General features: G+C 55.4%; 8 protein-coding genes across 8 annotated transcripts; all 8 read left to right on the top strand.

Annotated features, from left to right (window-relative positions):
* Positions 1-131: 131 nt before the first annotated feature.
* On the top strand, positions 132-794 carry JKF63_04796 (uncharacterized protein; the record flags this gene model as incomplete). Its single annotated transcript, XM_067900770.1, has 1 exon — positions 132-794. The coding sequence occupies one exon, from the start codon at positions 132-134 to the stop codon at positions 792-794; it is 663 nt and encodes a 220-aa protein (XP_067756970.1).
* A 1,111-nt stretch (positions 795-1,905) lies between these two features.
* On the top strand, positions 1,906-2,232 carry JKF63_04797 (uncharacterized protein; the record flags this gene model as incomplete). Its single annotated transcript, XM_067900771.1, has 1 exon — positions 1,906-2,232. One exon carries the CDS (start codon positions 1,906-1,908, stop codon positions 2,230-2,232), a length of 327 nt encoding a protein of 108 aa, XP_067756971.1.
* Positions 2,233-4,363: 2,131 nt separating this feature from the next.
* JKF63_04798 (uncharacterized protein) lies at positions 4,364-5,131 on the top strand (the record flags this gene model as incomplete). Its single annotated transcript, XM_067900772.1, has 1 exon — positions 4,364-5,131. The coding sequence occupies one exon, from the start codon at positions 4,364-4,366 to the stop codon at positions 5,129-5,131; it is 768 nt and encodes a 255-aa protein (XP_067756972.1).
* Positions 5,132-5,809: 678 nt separating this feature from the next.
* On the top strand, positions 5,810-6,925 carry JKF63_04799 (uncharacterized protein; the record flags this gene model as incomplete). Its single annotated transcript, XM_067900773.1, has 1 exon — positions 5,810-6,925. The coding sequence occupies one exon, from the start codon at positions 5,810-5,812 to the stop codon at positions 6,923-6,925; it is 1,116 nt and encodes a 371-aa protein (XP_067756973.1).
* A 933-nt stretch (positions 6,926-7,858) lies between these two features.
* JKF63_04800 (uncharacterized protein) lies at positions 7,859-8,620 on the top strand (the record flags this gene model as incomplete). Its single annotated transcript, XM_067900774.1, has 1 exon — positions 7,859-8,620. One exon carries the CDS (start codon positions 7,859-7,861, stop codon positions 8,618-8,620), a length of 762 nt encoding a protein of 253 aa, XP_067756974.1.
* A 1,223-nt stretch (positions 8,621-9,843) lies between these two features.
* JKF63_04801 (uncharacterized protein) lies at positions 9,844-10,902 on the top strand (the record flags this gene model as incomplete). Its single annotated transcript, XM_067900775.1, has 1 exon — positions 9,844-10,902. One exon carries the CDS (start codon positions 9,844-9,846, stop codon positions 10,900-10,902), a length of 1,059 nt encoding a protein of 352 aa, XP_067756975.1.
* A 3,496-nt stretch (positions 10,903-14,398) lies between these two features.
* JKF63_04802 (uncharacterized protein) lies at positions 14,399-14,758 on the top strand (the record flags this gene model as incomplete). The annotated part of the gene is made up of 1 exon (XM_067900776.1): positions 14,399-14,758. The coding sequence occupies one exon, from the start codon at positions 14,399-14,401 to the stop codon at positions 14,756-14,758; it is 360 nt and encodes a 119-aa protein (XP_067756976.1).
* Positions 14,759-17,756: 2,998 nt separating this feature from the next.
* JKF63_04803 (uncharacterized protein) lies at positions 17,757-21,515 on the top strand (the record flags this gene model as incomplete). Its single annotated transcript, XM_067900777.1, has 1 exon — positions 17,757-21,515. The coding sequence occupies one exon, from the start codon at positions 17,757-17,759 to the stop codon at positions 21,513-21,515; it is 3,759 nt and encodes a 1,252-aa protein (XP_067756977.1).
* Positions 21,516-21,974: the final 459 nt, after the last annotated feature.

The raw sequence follows: 21,974 nt of genomic DNA on the forward strand, positions 1-21,974 counted from the left end.
TCACCACTACCCCAAGAAGAAGTGCTAGTGTGTGTGTGTGTGTGTGTGTGATCAAGGGTGATCGACATGGACACGGGCGCACTCGACCCTGCACACTGGTGAGCCTGGTTGAATTCCTGAAGTAGGGAAGCATGGACTCTATGAAGTCAAAGAGCGCCATGCTCATGACCAAGGGCATCATGGACTTGCGCACCGACCCACCGCGGCTAATCTGTACAATTCTGCGCTATCAACATCCCAACACGAAAAAAGAAGTGACGCTCTACCCAGTGCCAAACATCGCAGCCCCTGCATACTTCCAGCGCGTACTGGACGGCGACGCGCTGCTACGTAACTTCGACAAGATCCTCTGCGAGGACGGCCGTCTGCCCTTCCAGGATGGCTCAGCGGGTGCTGCACGGCAGAAACTGCTGCGCCGCCTGCTTCCCTTCTTTAGCATCCGACCCGTTGTGGCAGAAGGCGAGAAGTTCGATGGCATCATTGTACGAGACGCGCTGGAGTCTCGCATGGCGTATCAGATGGTGCTAGATGGCTACGATCCCCCGGTAGACCCGCGCGCCCGTCGCGCGGTGGAGCGGATCGACACATACCCGGATAACACGCGTGTTGCTGTTCCCTGGGGTGTCTATCACATGCCCTACTTCCGCTACCGCCTGGAGAAGGAAGGGTATACGCCGCTGCCGTCGGAGGAGGTGGTTGTCTTCGGCCTTCAGCAGGTTTTGGGTCTCTTCTTCATTTCGGGTGTCGTGGCCTTCGCCATGTCGTTTGTACTATTCCGCATCCTGTTTGGTTAATGAAAGCAGCCGATGCACACGCGCGCACATATGTTTTAGTGGTGTATGTACATGTGTGTGTGTGTGTGTGTGTGTGTGTGTGTGTGTGTGTGTGTACGACGTTGTGGTTAGCGGGTTGTCTTTGGTCCCCTTTTTTCCCCTTCCGTACACAGAGCTACCCTATTTTATTGAGGCACATGAATGCGATGGTGATGAGGCACTGCACTGATCGAAGGACGATGTTGCCATGTACACTGGGTACGTTGCTTGGTAACGCCCCCCCTCCCCCTCCCCCGTGCATGTACGCGCCGGGCTCACACTTCTCCGCGCCTACCCGATGCGCGGGGGGAGGGGGGGGAGGGCGGAGGGGTGCGGGGATGCAGGAAGACAGCATGCCGAGGGTATCAGTCCTGCGGTTTTTGCCTTTGATTCTACAATTTCTGCAGCTCATGATTGCTTCGTGTGTTTGTGTCTACACTTCTCCACTCACCCTTTTTTTTCTGATTCCCACCTCGCCTGCTGCTGCTGCTGCTGCTGCTGCTGGTGGTCGCTGTTCCATTCCCCCCTTCTCATTTTATGCTTTCCTCCCTCGGCCTTTATTATGAACCCTTGGAAATAATCACCACCTCCGACATATCCATTCGCGTGTCGAGATTCGCCTCTGTTATTTGTTTCCCCAGTCGCCCACACAGACACAAGCACGTAGACGCGCTCACACTTCGACGTACCACACCTAAAATAGAACGACAGAGCTACTTGACCTTTCCGCTACCTGGTAGTCCGTACACCTCAGCCTTGACCCCACACCCACTCACTCACGGCCCCCCCCCTCGCCTCTACACCTGTCCGCATCGAGGCACATTAGCGTGATACTCACTGTGGTTGTCGTTTTTTTTCCACATACTTTTTATCTTCGTGCGTTTTTTATTTGACGCCCTTGTGCGTGGCACACTTTGTCAATTGTGTCCATCCCTCCCTCCCTCCCTCCCTCCCTCCCCCACAACTGGCTGAACCACACTTGCGTGTATATATACACACACACACACACACACACACACATATATATAAATATATATATAAATATATATAGTTGAACATCTTTCTCTTCGTCAACTCTTTCTTCGTCACCATCATGCCGCCAAAGCAGGACAATGTGCAGAAACTGCTCGTCGCCGAGGAGAAGCGCAATAGGCTCATTGCGGACGCCAAAGCACGAAAGCAACAGAAGGTGAAGCAGGCCAAGGCTGACGCCGAGCGTGAGGTGGCATCCTTCCGCGCTGAGAAGGAAAGGGAGTATGAGAAGTATCGCGAACAGCAGAACAGCGGCGCCGACGCTGAGCATGCCGAGCTCGCTCGCCAGACGGACAAGGAGCTGGAGGAGCTCAAGACACTGACGGCGCAGCGCATGGATGCCGTTGCGAACATGATGGTCGCCTTGATAGTTTCGGTGAAGGAGTAATAGAGCAGGCGCTGGTCAAGATGGGAGAACAAAACTCACATAACCGCACCAGTTCCGTCTCCCTCCCCCTCCCCCTCCCTCCCCTCATTCCTTTCCTCCCTCGCTGCCCCCCCCTTTTCGACTTTCATTTCATTTTTTTCTTAGGTGGGTGAGCGATCGTCGTTTTTCTTTTTGTTGTGAAGCACTTTCAAAAGGAATATCGAACCTTTTTTTTTGCCTTGTCAGAGACCAACACCACCACATTTTCCCCAGCCCCCCGCAAAGGAAGGTGTGGTGGCGTTGGTGTTGATGTTGGTGACGGACGGTAACGTGGTGATGTCTTCATCACTTTCGCTTCTCTCCTGGGATTCGCGCATCCCTCTCTCTTTGGTGCCATGTGTGTGTGTTTTGTGTGTGTGTGCTCGCGTCGGTGCGGGTGTATGTGAATGCAGGGAGATGAGCACACGAAGGGGAGGGGTGGGAGGTGGGAGGCGGGGCACGTTATCGTATTGTGAAGTGGCGCAGGTATAGGATAATGCACGAGGGACTGGGGTGATGCCCTTGCATCTGTTTTCGATCTCTGCGTTTGGCCGGGTGTGTGCTTTACGGTTGGTGGCACACACACACACGTTTGTACGCGCCCTCGTGTTGCTTTTCTTTTGTTTGTCTCCGTTGATTTTTTTGACGCTCACTTGTGATCTGACGACGATGCGTCAGCATGGGCGCTTTGTGTGTGTGTGTGTGGCTGCGCTCTACCTTCACACATTAATGAGCAGACGAAAATGAAGGAGGAAAAAAAGGGGGAGATTTCTCGAGTATCGAGCGATGAGGTCAACCTCTCACAGGACTGAGCTGCGCGGCCGTCTGCGTAGTGCACGGGTCCGGGATGCAACGTCTATGCACGGAGACATTTTTACCCGCAGCGTGTGCACGGAAGCAAGGACACACGTCACTGGGCCTCTGGTGACTGCACTTGAAGGGTGATAACGGGAGTATCTCGGAGGAGGCAGGGGGTGGGGTGGGGTGGGGAGCGTACAGAGCTGCACATAGGAAGACAAGCAGGGGGCGAAGCTGCCTCCTCTGCAGCGCATTCTCCACGCCCGTCTTGCATTGCCTACAAGTACGACTCCACACCCGGGGAGGAACTCCTTTACCTTGTTGCTAATCAGTGTGCTTCCTCCCAAACAGTATTGCATCGGTGTATACTTACGGGCACCCTCCCTCCCCCCTATCGTACTCTTTGTTGTCGGAATCACGCCGCCCCCCGCCCCCTCCCCCTCCCCTTCCATGTCATGACGATCGTCTGAACACTCAAACCAACTCCCCCCCTTCTCTCCCCTCGCCTTGGCTCGCTGATTTGCCGCGTGGTCGTATACACAAAAGCCTTCCTGAAGAAGAGAAGAATGTATCAGTACACCTGACAGTGACTCTTCTCTGACCGTTTCTTTCGCCTCTACTAGCACGGGGGAACATCCCCCAGCCGAAGAAACATACACGCATCGAGTGAGTATATGTATATGGAATATTGTTATGTAGTTGTGTGTATGTGATATGCCTTGGCCTCATGATTTGCGCGTCCTCTTCCTTCAACTCTTTTTCCAGTATTCTGATCTGTGAAAAGTCGATTGATTTTTTCCCCTTTCTGCGTTTTGTGTGTACACTTCCTGTGGAGGGACACCGTTGATAACTACAAGGGCCCATTCCCATCCCCCTCCTCCCCCACTCCGGTCAGACACGGTCTCCTCTCGACCCCACTGCCCTTCGATCCCTGTTTCCCCCGCTCTCGTTGCCTTTTTTTTTGTGGGGGTGGGCGGAGGTGGAGAAAAGAGAAGAGACATCATCAGTTTGACCCTGTGGGGTGTTGGACATCGGAAGATTCGGTGAGTGGGAAAGGAGGTGAAGGGGTGGGGGGGATCGAGTAAGCAGTGGCCGTGTCCGTGAGTGCCTCGCTGTCCCCCAGCTTCTTTTGTTTTTATTCTGCTCTCTCTCTTTTTCCCCCCCTCCCTCCTCTCCAATTCGTTGCTCGCCATCAGTGTCTGCTCTGCAGGACGGATTTGCCTCACCACCTCTTTCGTACTATGTCGCGTCTCTTCGCTGGTCATGTAAAACGTACATAGTTTTTTTTTTAATGCATTTGAACAGTCTCTGCACGATGCCCAAGAGGAACGACGCGGTCTGCAAGTCGAGGTCCGGCAAGAGGGCTTACTACAGTCACCAAGGTGCCAATCCTGGAGCATCAGGAACTCCAAAGTACTCCGGCGACAATCGAACCACTAGCAGATCGGACGAGGAGTCTCATGACGCGTCCCCTAACGAGCGAGTACTCACCACCGCACTCTTCATGTGGGAGCGTGTCGCTGCTTTCAGTGTTCCGTCACAAGTGGCTGAGATCGAGCGCGTGAGTCGAGATGTGTGGCAGCACCTCAAGAAGTCGAACACCGGGACAAACCTCATGCAGCGCTACTGGAATGCGCAGTGGAGCCGCTTGATATGGAAGGATGAGGAGCTGCCAGAGGAGAAGCGGCACTTGCTGCCTACGATGCTGACGCGGAACGACGGCAAGCGCGAATGGAAAAAGATGTTTGTCGAGGAATACCCGCTCTACCTGGAGAGACTATATCGCGGCGTCGGTGTCTGCAACAACGCTCTGAATGAAGCAAAAGTGTTTTTTCCGCGTCAACTATTGAGTCACCAGCTGTCGGAGGCTGAGAAGAAGCAACTGGAGTTAACTTCGAGAAAGCCAACCCTTCAAAACAACGAGAGAGGTCGACCACGGGCTGTGGAGAAGGCGCCAGATAAGCCTTACACCCGCAGCGACTATAAGCAAGACTACCGAGCAGGCGACCGTAAAGGCAAGCACAAGAAGGGTGGCAACGGACGATGGTCGGGGTTCGACGACTTTGGCGACTACGACTACTGAAGAGCGTCGCCGGTGGTGGTTGTGGCGGCACGTGTGAGTGTGAGTGTGTGTGTGTGTGTATGTGTACCGCGTTTCATGTTAACCTGTCAATGATGAGTGTGGGGCAGAGAGAAGAGAAAAAGGGGGGCGTGGATGGTAAGCGATCCGGGACAGTAATGTGGTGCAGTGGTGCCGCGCTGCCCCTCCGCGCCCTCCCTCCGCTTGTTCGCTGTAACTACTTTTGCCGTCAATGGACAGCGCGCATCGAGCGCGTGGTTTTCATTTTGTTGCCATGGGTGCAGCTGTTTCTCATCTCGTAGTGGTTATGTTTTTTTTTTCTGTTCAGCATTATTATACCTCACGAGGTTTGCGAGGATGAGGTGAGGCGATCACGTGGTGAACACGCCGACTCATCCATATTCCTCGTACGCAATCTCGAGGAAGCGCTCCATCAGCCCCCCTTGCGCGCCCCAAACCCCCCTTTCTGTGTGCCATGATTTCACCGCACAGTTTAAACAATACGCAACAGGTTTCTGTATTACTCACTCACTCACTCCCTCCCTCTCTTTTTTTTTCTTTTGCAACTGCGTGGCGCGCGAGGGAGCTACGCTACATGTGCAGCAGGCGGTGCTTGGAACAACGCTTAGGCAACCGATCTCTGCGCGAAAGGATCAAAATTCCTTACCACTGCCGAACGTGATGTCTTGCATCCCCAGCCATCACACCGCGGATGAGGTAGACCTTCTGCTCCATGAATTGCAGCTACGCATGACGCGCGCTGTCGAGTCCAGTCCTCGCTTGAGCACATCCCACAATGAGCCTCACGTCCTCTATGCGATACTGGCAGACTTTTTTGAGTCGAAAATCGCTCTGGCTCAGCGGAGCAAAAAAGTGGCACTCAGCGCAGGGGATGTGATGCGTGTGTGGGCCTTCTGCTTAGCGGAACTGGCGTCATGGTCTTCGGCAGATGACACGTACACACCCAATGTCGCAGCTACCTCACCGAGTGAACCCTGTCACGACAAAGGTCCGGACAAGACCCTCCAGAGCTTTGTACACAGCGCACCGTCTCTGCCCCTGAAAACACTGCAGCGTGGTGCCCCAGCTGTAGAGGTCACTTCCGATCTGCGTTACTCGCCTGCCGCTGTTCTGTCGTCCTCGTTGTTCACGTCGAGCAGCGAAGCGAGAACCACCTCAGTTTTCTCCATCATTCAGTCGAGTTTTGCGGCGCTGATGGACTTGGCGTACGTGGTCGATCAACGTCTACAGCGCTCGTCCTCATCCGGCGCAATCTCGGTGGTGTCACTCGCTGCCGTCGCCGCGTCTCTTGTTCCGACGCTGGATAGAGTGCAGGCGGTGCGTCTGACAGCACGGATAGCCGATGACGTTTTAAATGGTCGCACCACCCTCAGTGACGGGTCCGTCGCGCCTCCCCACTCGAGGTCTGCCGTGGCGACGCTTTTGGCTGGCGTGTGGTACACATGGGGTGTACTAGACACCGCTCACACCACAGCGCTACACTCGCTGGGAGAGCGTCTTCTTCACCCCTCCTCAACCCCTGCGTGCGGTGATATAACGTTGGCGTTACCACCGCCGTCCTTCACGGCATGGCTGCAGGGCGCGCTGCGGGAGAACAACGGTGCTCTGCATCAGCGGCTGTGCGTAGAGGCCGGGAAGGTCTCGCCACCAGCAAAGACGGGCACCGAGGCTGTCGACGCTGGTGCTCCTGCACCGATGGTCGAGGAACATGACACGATGACTGCGGCCGAAGACGTCGCCGCTAAATCGGAGTTCTGGGTTCGACTCGCAAGCTAGACAGAACCCTTCTATGTGCATAAAAGCGAGGTGGCGATTCTACTCGTTTTTGCATGTCTTGTTTATTAGCATCGCTATGGCAGCGATGTCATCTTGTACTCGACGGCCACGCAGGTAGGTGGAGAGAGTGATGTGCATGCGCGTCGGCGGCAGCAAAAGACTACTCTTGAGACGCACTGAACACTGTTTACTGCTCCACTCCACCTCTCCCATGCCGGCCCGACTTACGCATTGAAGCGATCGCTTCCATGCATTCATCAAGGCGCTTCACTGTTCTGTGATTTCTGCAGTTACATTCCCGACGTGCGCAAAAAAATTTTTTTACGCCTTCCCCTCCCCCCACCCCGCAACAAAAACCCGAAAAATGCGATGCATTCGTTGATGATGCATCGTTGGACGATGTGAGAGGTGCGGGGGGAGGGGGGAGGGGGGAGGAGTATTGGTTTCTCTCTCTTGTCTCTCTCTTTCCCCACCCTCGAAGATCTCTCCACATTCTTCCATGAAATTCTTTTTCCCCACTTTTCCCTTTTTTCCCCAACATTGCGGGGACGGGGGGGGGGGGAGGACGTCAGCTGTGATTTCGTTAAAATGTGTTTGAAACTCATTGCCACCTCTCCTCTCTTCCGAATTTCCCTGTGTTTTTCCCCATCGGCCTCCACCCGCCTCACCGTATTCCCACCGCCACCTTCAGGGACGCACACCCCGAAGGCACGGGAACTCTTCCGTTCTTTGATCGCTGATTGAGGTTGTGCTGGCTCAACTTGCGGTCGTGGGTCATTTCAATCTCTCTTCTTGGCACACAAACACCGGCATACCTAATCCGTGCTCCTATTGCAGGTACATCTCTGCGGTGGTGCTTCACCTCACTGCGCACGCCTCCTTTCCCCCTTCGCCTACTAAACACCGGTTGTAGTTGAGTCCTCTACTGTCGTCATGGAGGTGCGGATTCCTGCGCAGCGCCAACGCGACACGCGCATCATAGAAAACCTGTCGCTTCGACGCCGCTGCATGTTTCTCATGGATCGTGGGATGTGGCGTGCGTGCGTCCTTGGTGTCAGCGGTGATGTCGCCGCAGCCAGCGCCAACGCTGCAGAACTGCGCTCGTCCACGGTTGAGCTGCTCAAGACGCATTCCAGGCAACTGGATCAAAACGCAGGGCCGGGGTTAGAAGATGTGCAACGTGCTGTGTATAGCATGACTGCCGCCCTTGTGGATGCCTCATCTTTGCCCTCGAGCGAGTCCAAGGCATCACCCGTCTCAACGTCTACATCGGAAACGCCTCAATGCGGCAGGAGTTGGGGTGCTGATGAAGAGAATCTGCGTTGGACTCAATGGGAAGAGGCGCTGGAGACTCTCCTTGCCTTTCTCGAGGAGCCACACGATACAAGTTTAGCTCAGGAACCGACATGCCCCCGTGAAACGCCTCAAATAGACAGTGACGCAGTGGCAGGCCGCGAGACGAGTCTGGAAAAGGCAGTGCGCGTGCTTCTTTGCGAACTCGTTCGTCACCTTTACGAAGCCGGTCGAAAGTACTACGCCACGAAACGAGGGGCAACCCTCTTCAATGCAGCGCGCGGCAAGCGATCTCATGACCCGGCGGTGGACGGCGCCCAGAATGTCCCTCGTAAGATGCGCGTCACGTGGAGCGTGGCAGCCCCAATCGCCCCCCTCTTGTACGGTTTATACAGAAGATAAATACGCTTGACTTTCTCGTCCACCCGCTGGTCAGGATTGACGGGGGAGGAGGGGGGGGTTGGGGGGTTTGCGATGCCGTAGTACTACATCAAACAGACGCCAAACTTGATGCCCCCAAAAGTAATATATATATATGGAGAGCTGGCGACAACAACGATGCATGGGGTGACTAAGGAACAAACTTGGCGGCCAACTGCAGATCAATGGGACAACTGCGCCATCTGCCTCGATAGCGAAGGCACCGACAGAAGTATGAGGAAGCACAACACAATGCTGCTGCGGCGAGGTGACCTGAAGGGGAGGGATAAAGGGAAGACGATTTGAAGAGCCAGGATGTCTGCAAACCGGCAGGGCCGCCACCCCCTCCAAGATCTCTAGCGCCGCTACTGTCTGTCACGTCCTCCAGCGGTATCACCTCGTGCACATGCCCGGACGGCATCCTCCCCCCCCCCCTCCCCCACCTCTTCTATTGCACAGCTGCAGACGTACTCTGTCGCGTCAGAATCTGATGTGTCAACACCATACCTTTGCGATATCAAGGCACAGGCACGGGGCTCACTACGCATTCGCGACGACGGCCACAGGCCCCCAAAAAAGGATGAGGAGAGGGCAGCCGATACTGAGAGTTGAAGCGCGTGTATCTCGGGTGGTGTGGGCGGAGCCAGACTGCGTCTCTCACCACCTCGTGTGTGCTCCCTTTCCCTGAAGACCATGCAAAAGGGTGGTTACCTCTTCATGGAGGCGGCGTATCCAAAGGGATACAGAGGACGACTGGCTCTGATGTTGGCCGCGCAGCTGCGTACCCCACCTCATATGGGTGGGCGGGGGTGAATCGGGTGCGCTCGAGGGACAAACATTTCAGCCCCCCCCCCCCTTCCCCCCTCAGTGTGACGTAAATCCCCGCATTACCGCCTTGAGTTTGCCCTGGCGAATTCATGTCAGCAATGGGGCGCACACCCCTACGTCCCCTCGGCGGACCTCGTGATTGCTCCTCACCTCCTCACAGCCCTCATGCCTCCGCCTCCTCTTCACGCTTTCCCTCTCCGCCCCCCACACACACACGCATACACCCCTGCGCATCCGTATAGAATACACCCATCAGAATTCTTCCCTCTCTGCGGATCTTTTCGCTCCACCCCACATTTGTGCCCACCTCCACTTTTCTTGCTCGCCACCCTCTCCTCAACTTTTTCGCAAACATAAACCCGAGTCGCGTTCCCATCATGCCCTCTGCAGCGTACGGATGGGCTGCCCCCGCCGCCAAGGCAAAGCTGGAGCCCTTTTCCTTTGAGCGCCGCGATGTTGGTCCTGGCGATGTGGAGATCAAGATCGCGTTCTGCGGCGTGTGCCACAGCGACGTGCACCAGGCCCGCGATGAGTGGGACGGCTCCATGTTTCCAATGGTGCCTGGTCACGAGATTGTGGGCCACGTGACGAAGGTCGGCTCGAATGTGACCAAGTACAAGCCAGGCGACGCAGTGGGTGTAGGCTGCATGGTGGACGCGTGCATGAACTGCCGCCAGTGCAATCGGGGTCTGGAGCAGTATTGCGTGAATGGCGCGTCGTTTACATACAACTCCATGGAACAGGACGGAAAAACGCCGACGTTTGGTGGGTACTCTGACCATGTGGTGGTGCGCGAGCACTTCGTTGTGAGAATTCCAGACAACCTGGATCTGTGCGCCGCGGCACCGCTCCTGTGCGCTGGTGTCACGACCTACTCGCCGCTGCGGTACTGGGGTGTGAAGAAGGGCACCCGCGTGGGTGTGGTGGGCCTCGGCGGTTTGGGCCACATGGCTGTGAAGCTCGCGAACGCGATGGGCGCGGAAGTAACGGTGTTCACGCGCACCTCGAAGAGGGCTGAAGCGGCGAAGAAACTCGGTGCGCACCACGTCGTCAACACGACTAACGAACAAGAGATGAAGTCGATTCATGGATCTCTGGACGTGATTGTGGACACGGTGGGCGTGAGCCACGACTTGCGCCCCTACATGGAGACACTGGACATCGATGGCAAGCTTGCCCTAGTGGGCATGCCCGAAAATGCGCATCCGCCCCTAGACCCCCGCCGCATGATCGCCTCGCGTCAGTGCGTTGGTGGGTCAAACATCGCTGGCATTCCTGAGACACAGGAGCTGTTGGATTTCTGCGGTGAGCACAACATCACAGCAACAGTGGAGAAGATCGGTATCGATTACATCAATGAGGCGTATGAACGTATGCTGGTGAGCGACGTCTACTACCGCTTCGTGATTGACATGGCGTCGCTGAAAAAAGAGTAGAGGTTTTTTTTTTGGACCGGCGCCACTGAGAACAAAAATTTGCGCACCCCCGGCCCATCTGGGGAAGACATACTCGGCGAACGTCTCTCTTACCACCTGTTGTCATTGTCCGGCATCCGTGAGACGAGCTGTTGCTCCTGCCGTTTTCCCTTGACAGCTGAGAGACCCACATCTAACCTCTTTTTCTTGGGTTCACATGTTGGCGCCACACGGCATGCCACGGAGCTCGCCTTGGCGATCGCTTTGTAGACCAAAGCTGCTCAGAAACGCTGCGCGCATTCTCCTTTTTCTTTGGCTTTTTGTGTGTAGCGGTGCCTTCTCAGGCTACACCTTGAGCCTTTGGTGGAACACACACACACACACACACACGAGTTGTTCACCCCTTTCCCAACCCCGTCGCTGCCTTCATAGTGCCTCTCCTTCTCTCCTTGGACGTTTCCCTTTCAGCACTTCGCGGAGTCGCGGAGCTGTCCGCGTGAGCCGTAACTGCATTACCTGGACCTTGAAAGACGAGAAATTCGGACTGGGAGGGGGGGGGGCAGGGAAGAAGCGAAAGCGTGCAAAAGGCCGCCAAGGTTGACAGGGGCGCCTCAAGACTCCCCCCCTTCCCTACACATGTCTCTCTCTTTCTTTTTCATCCCAAGCGAGTTGAAAAACAGAACACGGGGGACGAACATGTGTGCATGTTTTCTCCCCTCCTGCTCCTCCCCCCCCCTTCTTGAGGGGTTGGGGTGGAGAGAGGTGAGGGGATGATCTTTAGTTGTTCCCAATGACGCGGTTGGCGGTGTGGCTGCTGGCGCGCGTTCACACCGTGCTCAAGTAAATGGTGACCTGCGTGTGTGTGTGTGTGTGTTTCAAGGCGTGCCACTGTGGTACATCATCTCACTAACGTAAGTGAATGGGGTTGGCTCTGAGAGTGGGTCCGTGTATGCGTATGCTTGGGGTGGTGTGGAGGAATGAGGTAGTCCCCCCCCCCCTCCTCCCCCCTCCACACACACACACGCCAAAAAAAGGGGGGAAGAGGAAAAGAAGTCTTTCCTTTTTTAATGAGCCCCATTTTCACGCATATTCCTCGTCAGAAATGGCTCAAAAGGGAGGTGAGAGAGAAGAGGGGGTCAACTACATGAGTTGTGAGCTGCCGCCTCTTACTCATCTCTTCCAACTCCCTTACACACACACACACACACACACGGGCTTTTTTCAAGATCCCTTTGTGTGTGTGTGATCCTATCCATCGAACGATCTCCATTTTTTTTTCTGTTGTTGTTCTCTCCCCTCCATGTAGTCTTCTCTTATCGTAAAGACTTTCCTCATTTTTCTGTACTGTGTGAATGCTGTGGCTTATGCTGTGTGCGTACTTGGTGTGAGCGGGCGTCAAATATGCGGACTCTCCCATCTTGGTCTCCTTCATTTCCTTTTCTCTCTCGTTTTTGCTTTTTATTTGTTCTCACCTCGGCGTTTCACTCACTCATCCTCCCCGCCTTGCCCTGTTCATCGGCGCTGTACTCGGGGTGATTCAACGCTGTATGCACGTGCCCGTGTGTGTATATGTACATATATATATATATATATGTCTGTGTCTTCATATTTACCGAACCCCCGCCACACTTGCTGGCCTCCATCCCCCTTCCCCCCCCCCCCCATTTTAGTTTCTGAGGAGTGGTGGAAAGTCGGGGGGGGAGGGGGGGGGATGGATGGGGAGGTATGGGGAGGGAGGAATCGAGAGAAAAGGGAGAGCGTATATAAACGGTTGGAGCTAAGAGTGTTTTGTCTAACATTTTTCTTTTTCTCAATTTACAGCCATGTCGTTCACTTTGTGACGTGGGTCTATGCGCGCCATTTCTGGACGCCGCATTCGGTTTCCTCCTCTCCGATGCACCTAGCACTGCGGGAAGGTGAGACGACGTTGGCGATAACGGCGTCGGTGTCTGAACGGCTCCCCCCCCCCCCCCCACACAAACACTTTTTTTTTGTCCGCTTGATAGCATTGAGCGACTTACTGAGGATCCATGACGATCCGTCATCCCTCCTCCTTCCTCACGATGCCGGTGCGGCATTGGGAGGGTGTTGTTGCGAGGTGTGTTGTCTCGGACCATCCACTGCGTCTCTCATCTTCCCCTTCCACTTTTTGTCTGTGTGTGTGGGTGATATCTCAGCTGGAATCACAACCACTAAATTGTGCCACCCACACCCGCACATACACCGACAAGCCCTGACGTGCGTGGCCAACCTCCTTTTTTTTCCTCCTCCTCTCCCATTTTAGCTGTATCCCCCCCCCCTCCCTTTCCCGCGTCCCTCGGATTTCTCTCGTACTCTCTGAGAAATGTGATGGTGCCCGACTACTTTATTAGACTGGGGCCTGTGTGTAAAGCCAGGTGGGTACTCGAGAGCTGAGGAGAGGGAAAAAGCCAAGGGGCTTGGTGCAAGAGAAAAAAATATAAGGGGACAGTAGCGCAGAGGGCAGAGATAAAATCGGAAACAGAAGGTGGGGATGAGATAATGCAGAGTTGTTGGACGCACAGAGAGGCGGTCGCTTGATCCCGAGTGACGGTGTCTACGCTGCGAAATGCCACCAATGTGCGGAGAGTTGCGATGCCTTTCGGGGCTTATACACACAGCACGAATGAGTGAGGGAGGGAGGGGAGCCAAGACAGACTCGTTCCAGGGCAGGAGACGGCACCGGGGAATCTCAGTGCCCTTAAAAGAAAGCAAAGGACATGTGAACGAATACCAAAGAAAAAACTTAGCAAGTCTCCGTGATTGTGGGAATAACGCGAGGGGGGGGGGGAGGAAAGCAAAGGAAGCCGGGTATGGGGCGCTTCAGCGCCATCAGGGACGGCAGAGACCACCACCTACCCCTGCATTGTGCATCGGACTTCTCTCCCCACAAGCGCTTGGTTGCGTATACGCGTGCCTACACGTATTGTGTGTGTGGTGTGTATAAACTTCGCATCGTGTTGTGTGGGAAACGTTATCCCGCTTCACACCCCGCAATCACGGCCAGGCATCTAACTCAAAACATCTCGAGCACATATCTGTGCGTGTACATGTGTATCTGTGAAGCTATGTATCCGTATATCTTGCAAACATCTTTGTCTCTCTCCCCTCCCCCCCCCACCATCCCCACTCCTTTTGCATCCATCCCTTTATACGCCTTCTATTCGTTCGGATGCTCGATCCTGCCACACACGTCCCGGGACTTTTCACCGTCCACACCGCTTGGCACGTGGACATATATATGTTTTTTGGGGGCGTGGTGGTGGGTTGGTCTGGTGAGCTGCTCTAGCTGGCGTGTAGTCTTCTTCCCTCTCCCCCACTGTCCATCACACACACACACACACACACTCCCCCCCCCCCGCTACCCAACCTGACGCTGTTGGAGAGGTGTATTTATAGGGTCCCCCCCCCGATCACTGGCTGTTCCCCGCGCAACCCCTTTCGCACTGCTTCGCTCCAATCTGTCATCACCCCAAGGGAGACGAAAGGAATCGGTATCATGATGCGTCGCTTCACATCTCGCATTGCGGCCTTCGCGGCCGTGTCGTCGGTTGAGCAGTCCCGCCAGCTCCACTTCCCTATCTCGGCCCCACCGATCGAGATTGATTATCTCGATAGCGACCCGCTTGAGTTCGCGGTGCGTACCGAGGCACGCAAATGGGGTTTCGATGACCTGCAGTACATGCGTGAGCTCGCGTTTGTACGCATCAAGGAGAACCCGTCGATCGGCGAGTTCCGAAACATGACTCCGGAGGAGCGCCGCGATCTCTTCTGGGGTAGCGACCGTCAAGACTTCTTCCGCCATATCACCTTTAAGCTCACAGGCGAACCCGAGCACCTGTATCACCGCGGCTGGTAAGCAAAGGAATTGGGTGTGTGTGGAAAGATGTACTTCAAAGGGTCTCCACATCCAGAAACCGCTGCACCCCTCCGTCCTGGTGTGACACTTGAAAGAGGAGTAATAATGTAGGGTGGTGCGAAATGCCGACTTGTATCGTTGGTCGTTCTCTTTTCTGGGATGTTTTCGTATAGGAAGTTGCCTGCCCTTCCTCTCGTTGGCTCGTTGGCTTTTAATCCTGTGTCCTCCCGACGCTCACCTTCCCACAGAAACCACCCAGCCTTCATTATGGTCATCGCACGAGGGTGGGCGGGGGGGGGGGGGAGGACGTGCGTGCGTGCGTGCTGCTGCGGTGCTCTTTTTGTTGTCGCCATTGTTGTTCTCTCCCCTCTACACTGCAAAGCGCAGACGACAGACTAGAGCAGAGTTTGCAATAATCCCATCGGCACCACGCGGCGCCGCCCAACCGCCACACGGAACGGGCAGGATGAGGAGGGCTTGTAGTGTAGGAATCTTTGGATCTGCGGATATGCCTCCCTGCGGTTGTGGGCGTCTGCATAGTCCTCTTTTGCTGTTGTTTTTCTTCAAAGAACTGTATACAAGTGTGTGCGTGTCTGCCAGCTGAGCGTTGTAGCGCCACAGACACGAAGCGGCTCTTAGATTCACGCGCGCACATGTGTGTACCATCGGCTAAAAACGAACGCGTCTCGGTCTGGGGGTGTATTTAGGTGAAGTGAACAAGTGAGAAGATGTCCAAGAAAAATGTCTGTGCGGACAAAAAAAAAGGGGGTGCTGAGTGGTGTTGTGAAAAAGAAACGGCACACAGGCCGCTGATCAATGGAGGTGATGGTGATGGATTAGGCAGGGTGGTGGTGGTGGGGGGCCTTCTTCCCCCTCACCTCCAGCTCTTCTCCTCTCCGTCTCTACCTCCACTCTTCAACTCTTCTTCGATTGTTCGACAACAGCAAAGGAATTGTTTTGTGTCCATGTTTTTTTCTTTTCTCCTTCGCATGTGTTCTTCTACCCCCTCCCCCCCCTTTTCCTCTATAATACATTTGTTGTGTCACACCGCTGTGTCTCTCCTCCCTTCGCCCCTGCTCCCCACTTCCCTCAGCTATCCTGCTCTCCTCTTTTTCACTGCCTCACTCGCCCCTTCCGCCCCTCTTCCTCTTGTTGTGCGTGTACGCCTCATCGCCCAACTCGGCCTTCGACTACGCGAACACAATCGCGTTCGCACGTGTCTGTGTGTGTGTGAGGAAGAGGAGGAGGACACGCGCACTTGAGAAGGATTGAAGGGAGCTCTTAAAGATGGTGCTCTAACCTCTGCAAGCGCAAGAGAGAGAGAGAGCGATGCGTGCAGGGTGACAGGAGGGGTCTGTGAGGATGCTGAAGAAGCGGGCATGACCGCAGGTGGGTGTCGATGGGGGGGGGGGAGGGGGGGAGGAGGTAGTGGATCAGTCGACAGCAAATAGACCGAATGATAGTGGGGGGGGGGGGAACCATGAAGTTAAAACAATACTGCCTGTTTTTTTTTTGGTGGGGTGCGGGGGGACATTGGGCGTGGGTAGCTGGTCCAGTGGGCAATGACAGTAACACCTTTAACCCCCCCTCTCTCATCAGCCCTCGCCTCGCAGCTGAACGTCACACTTCAGTGGGTGAGTTACAGCACCGATGATCTTCTCTGGGTTCGCATTGGATGGCACCTCGGGGAGAGAAATGTGGAGGAGGAGACTACAGCGCCACCAATAGACATACAGAGGTGGTGCGGTATGTGTGCTGAAGAAGTACTTTCTGAAAAGGTGAGGATAGTGCCACGCCGTCACCTCCCATGCCCCTACGCTATCATCTCCCTCGTACATCCCATTCTTCATTCCCACACTTTTTCTTCCTCCTCTTGAATATACCTCCCTCCCTCCCCCTCCCTCCCCCTTCACAAATACACACACACACACACTCACACACCTCTTGCACACGCCCCCCCTCCCCCCCTTTTCCCCTGTAAGCACTTTCTACCGCCCCCCCCTCCTAGTTAGCTCCCGCGCACACTGTCACAAGTGAAAATCTGTACATGACAGGAAAAAGAAGACTCTTACGCATTCACACGGAGTCTTGTACCGGTTGGCTCTCTCTCTCCATCTCAGCCGCCCTTTTTTCCTTTTTTTTTGTTATTGCGCACCCACGCTGAAAGACGTTCGCCCACCACACGTTGTGCTACATGCCTTCTTGTGAATTCTTTGAGTTCTTTTTTTTCCCCCTTTTTTTCACACTTTCGGTCTTCACCCCCCTCCCCCAGTCCTCCCAACTATTCTGCGGCGTGTAGAGTCTCTGCAACTATCTTCTGTGTGTTGGTTTTCACGTCTTCCCCCTTTTGGCTGGCCTCGTTTTTTTCCCGCCAACTACTGTGCTGGGGCCACCGTCGCCTCTGCTGTGTTTGGAAGTGGTCCCCGCTTCTTCTCATTCTCCCCCTCTTTATTTTCTTTGGGCACGCTGTCCATCTTGCGGTGGGTAGGTTCCCAGTCGTCCCCCCCCCTGTGTATGGGCGCGCGCACACACACAAGCACACACAGACCCAGGAACACACACCACCCACCTGTGCATTCCAGTTCACAAAACACAGGCGCTGGCCTGACCATTACGTGCACGCACGCACTCCGGAGATTTTAATTCACTGCTCGCTGCTGCATTACTAACGCGCTGTACGCGAGCGAAGGGGCGAGTGTGTGTGTGTGTGTGTGTGTGTGTGTGTGAGGGGTGGGGTTTAAGTTATAGAGAATATATATATATATATATACCCACCCCCCTCTCCCTTGGTCTCCCTCTCCTTCTTCCCCCCCCCTCCCCCTCCTCCAATTGCTCCAGCGCTTATTTGACAGCTGTCGGAACCTGCTGCTCTCTTCTATACACATTCAGGAGGAGGTCGTGACTGGGACACCCAACAACAACAACAAAAAAAAGGGGCGGCGGGTGCGGGGAGAGTGTGTCTGCTCGAGAGGCGCCTACGTTATACGAGAGTACCATGATGAAACCACATCCGGAGATATCGTGTGGCAGCAGAGCCTCAGCGTACAGCTCAGTTGTCACGTTTGTGGCTGTTGTCCTCTTCATAGTCTTCACGTCCGCCACACATGCACTGCACTTGGGTCCGACAGCGGTGGCGGTGGGGGAGGGAGCGGCCCAGGACAGTGTGTATCTGCTCAGCTCGCTTAGTCGGCAGGCGGCGCCGACAACCTGCTTCAATGGCGGTATCCCCGCAGGTGATCACTGCACCTGTTCTCTTTACTACACTTCAGAGAACTGTTCTCAGCGGCAGTGCCCCAACTCTGTCGGCGGCACGGGCCCTCACCGCGTGCTGCCCGTGAATTCAGTGAACAAGTTCTGCGACCAGTGCGACGAGAAGCAGTTCAACGGCCTCAACTGCCAACTGTGTCAAAGCGACGTGGCGTGCAAGCAGTACGCCGGCAATACTGCAGAGTGCAACAAAAACATGGCCGCCCGCGGCGATAACAAGCAGCTCCAGTGCACGCTGAAGAACAAATTCTTCCTTGGACTCATGGGTGGTAAGCGCAACATCACTGCGGAGATCCTGTTCAACTGCTCGACACCTGACGGCACCGCCCTCAAGAAAAGCGATCAGGGAATGTGCAACATGGCCATCTATCGCATTGAGCCCCAAAACAGCTACATTGACCCCTTTTTCCGTTGTGACGCCCGCGAGTGCTCCCTAAAGTACGGCCAGAGAAGTGCGGACACTAGCGCCACGAACAGCACACTGCGGCAGCGCTTTTTCCGATTCGCGCGCACCACTGGGCAGGTGCTGCTCACCGTCGAGTGTGCCTCACTAGCGCTTCTCGGCGCCTTCACGACGCTCCTGGGGCCCTACCGCACCAAGTCCTTTACCCTGGCACTCGCCTCCACGATCACCGTAACGGTGCTAGTGTACATCTCCTTGATGATCCTCAGCATGCAGCCCGTCTCGACACAGGAGGTGACTGTCACCTATGAGTGCCAAAAGACGCATTGCGCCTGCGCCGAGGACCCGCCGTCGCAGTATGACCCAATATGCTCAAAAACAAAGGAGCTGAATGACTTCATCCTGCCGTCGATTCAAAACAGCATCCGCCTTTTCTGCGGGGAAGACACCTCGACGTGCGAGCTGACGCTGACGGATCTTTCGCTGGTGTTCCAGGGGGACTGTCGTGCCTCCGAATGTGTTGACCCTACTCGCTTCCCTGAAGACTCGCCGGACGACCACGGTGGCGGCGGTGCTGCCGTCCTAGCCAAGCAGAATCTAGGTATCCTCCTAGTGATGCTAGTGTTGCTCGTGGCGAGCGCGGTTGGGGGTCACTACTACTACACCAACAGAATCTCCCACGAGCGGGGCAGGGATTTCCTCGTCACTTTTCACGTGAACACACCGTACGGTGACGAGGATGACGACGACGGCGACGAGGCCGACGGCCCAACTGTCGTGGATGAGACCCACGTGCATCTGAGCAGCAACGCTGGCGTCACCACAAACGGCTACCCACACTCTGGGCTGGACGGAAACAGCGACGACGCCGATGCACACGATCGAGTGCCACTCCTACACAGCTCGACACCTTCGCGCGGGGAGCGTGTGGATCTCATATCACGAAGCGCTTCACGCAACAGTCGTCACTCTCTGAGCACCGTTTCTGCACGTGCAAGTGTGTATGAGCACGCTCTCACCTTGACGCCGGAGGAGTGCGCGCGGATTGGGGAGGTTCGCCGGCTCACCTCTACACCGCTGGAACTCGAGGTGTCAGAGCTCCAGTACACGCTGAAGGCACCTGTGCTGGGAACCGCTGAGGAGGGATTTCAACGCACGCTGCTCCACCGCATCAGCTTTACTGTGTATTCGGGGGACGTGCTCGCTATTATGGGACCCTCCGGTGCCGGCAAAACGACGCTATTGGATCTCCTCTCGGCCCGCGCCAAATCGGGGGTTATTGGCGGTACAATTTCTCTCAACGGCACGCCAATCACCACGACTGGCCCTCACGCGTCCCAGTACCGCAACATCATTGGCTATGTATCCCAGGAGGACACTTTGCTGCCATCCCTGACCGTGGAGCAGACAATCTTCTATGCCGCACGCCTGAAACTCCCGAAGGCACTCTCGAACAGCACCGTGCGTCGCATCGTAACGCGCATCATTGAGACTCTGAAGCTGCAGCACTGCGCACAGACAGTAATTGGCAGCGACACGACGCGCGGCATCAGTGGCGGAGAGAAGCGCCGCGTGTCTATCGCAGTTGAGTTGCTGGCGAACCCGCGCATCCTATTCCTTGACGAACCCACGAGCGGATTGGACGCGGTGAGTGCGAAGCGCGTGGTGGAGGCAGTGGTGGAACTGGCAAAAGACTCGACGATGCGCATGTATGCCAAGCACTACTTCGCCTTCCGCCCCATCGTCATCTTCAGCATCCATCAACCCTCCCAAGAGATCTACGATCTTTTCGACAAGGTGCTGCTCCTGTCGCGGGGCGTAAGCATTTATTGCGGGCCTGCTGCAATCGCTGCGACCACTCTTGAGGAACGCGTCACCGCCGCCTTTGGTCGCACACGGGAGGTGCCCAGAAGCGCTCTGCACAACAACCAGGCCGAGTACGTCATGAAGGTGGAGGAGATGCTGGACGACGCCGTGCGTGCGGAGCTTCAGGTGGAAGACATGCTCGAGCATACCGGCACAGCGAGAACGCCTCAAGGACGCACCTCGTTTTGTCGGTCTCCATCTGCTGCAATGTGCACGCAGGTGCCACCGTGCCGCAGTCCCGAGTCGCCGCCGCCGCGCGCGCCGTCGCAGTCTGTCCTGGGCATTGACCCCAGTGATGGCGACAGGAAGGTGAGCGGAGCCGACATTCTTGAAACCACGTTTGGCTTCCGCATGTACTACGTGAATGTGTATGAGCAGCTGCAGCTACTCGTTTCCCGCTCCATCACGTGCCTGGTTGGATCCTTTCACCTGGTGATGTGCCACTCTGCTGTGGTCGCCTGCCTGGCAACGCTCATGTGTGTCCTCTATCACGAACAGGCTCTCGATCTTCCCGGGTCGCTTAACCGCGCTGGCTCGGTGTCTTTTCTGCTGCTGGTCACATCGTTTGTGTCGCTAAGCTGCCTCGAGCAGCTCATCCTCGAGCGGAAGCTGTTCAACGTCGAGCGGGAGAACGGCTTCTACACCACATGGCCATATCTGATTTCCAAGATCGTAGTCGATATTATTCCGCTTCGCGTTATCCCAGCCATGGTACTCGCCTCGGTCATCTACTTCCCCATGGGATTTCGAGTGGATGACGGCCTGCATTTCTTCTACTTTATTCTCATCATTGTTCTGTTCTCCATCGCCATTACAATGATGATCCTCTGCATCGGCATCGCCAGTGGATCTTTTGGTGCCGCCGCACTGCTCAGCAGCGTCTTCATCTTGTGGAACTTCGTGTTTGGCGGGGCTTTGGTGCAGGCCGATACGATTCCGCCCTCGCTGCGGGCTTTCAAGTCCATCTCGCCTTTTTTCCTGGCCTTTGAATCGCTCATGGTCAACGAGCTCAACGGACAACATTGTGTCTTCTCTCCAACAGATGAGACAGGCAAGCAGTCACCCGTGAGCATCCCAATTATGTGTGTGCAGTACCTAACAAACATTGGGTTGAAAACAGAGCGATTTAACGCCGATGTGATGCAGCTGGCCGTGTATTGTCTCCTCCTCGTGGGCCTCGCTTGGGTTTTGCTCTCCACATGCTCAAAACTTGTCCGCTGATTTGGCACTGGTGCAAGGGGGGAGGGAGAGAGAGAAAGCCGGGAGAGCGAGCGATCTGGAATGTGTAAGCTGGGTGATGCACTTCGTTGTTCTTGCTGTTTTTCGTATAGTCCTGGACGCTCTGTCACACACCATCGGACTCACCTTTCACCCCCCGCCCCGCCCCGCCCCGCTTGTCACACAAGGCGGACGAGACCACAGTCCGTGTATTATACGTTGCACCTCTCTATTCTATTCTTCCCTCTTTTGTTCGTGTTCGCGCACCTCCCCTGCCACGCGTGTGACATGTCTGTTCCGATTGTGGCTGTTAACTTCGATGACCGCGTCTCGCGCATACCTCTCTTCTCTGATTCTTTTTCTTTTTTTTGCTGAAGTACAAATATCTCTCCCTCCTCCCCCCCCCTCCCCCATTTGTCGTCAGGCGACCGCTTTTCTTCACGCTGACCTCTGATCGCCTGT

This window comes from Porcisia hertigi, chromosome 23 (assembly GCF_017918235.1).
Source record: "Porcisia hertigi strain C119 chromosome 23, whole genome shotgun sequence".
Lineage (NCBI taxonomy): Eukaryota > Euglenozoa > Kinetoplastea > Trypanosomatida > Trypanosomatidae > Porcisia > Porcisia hertigi.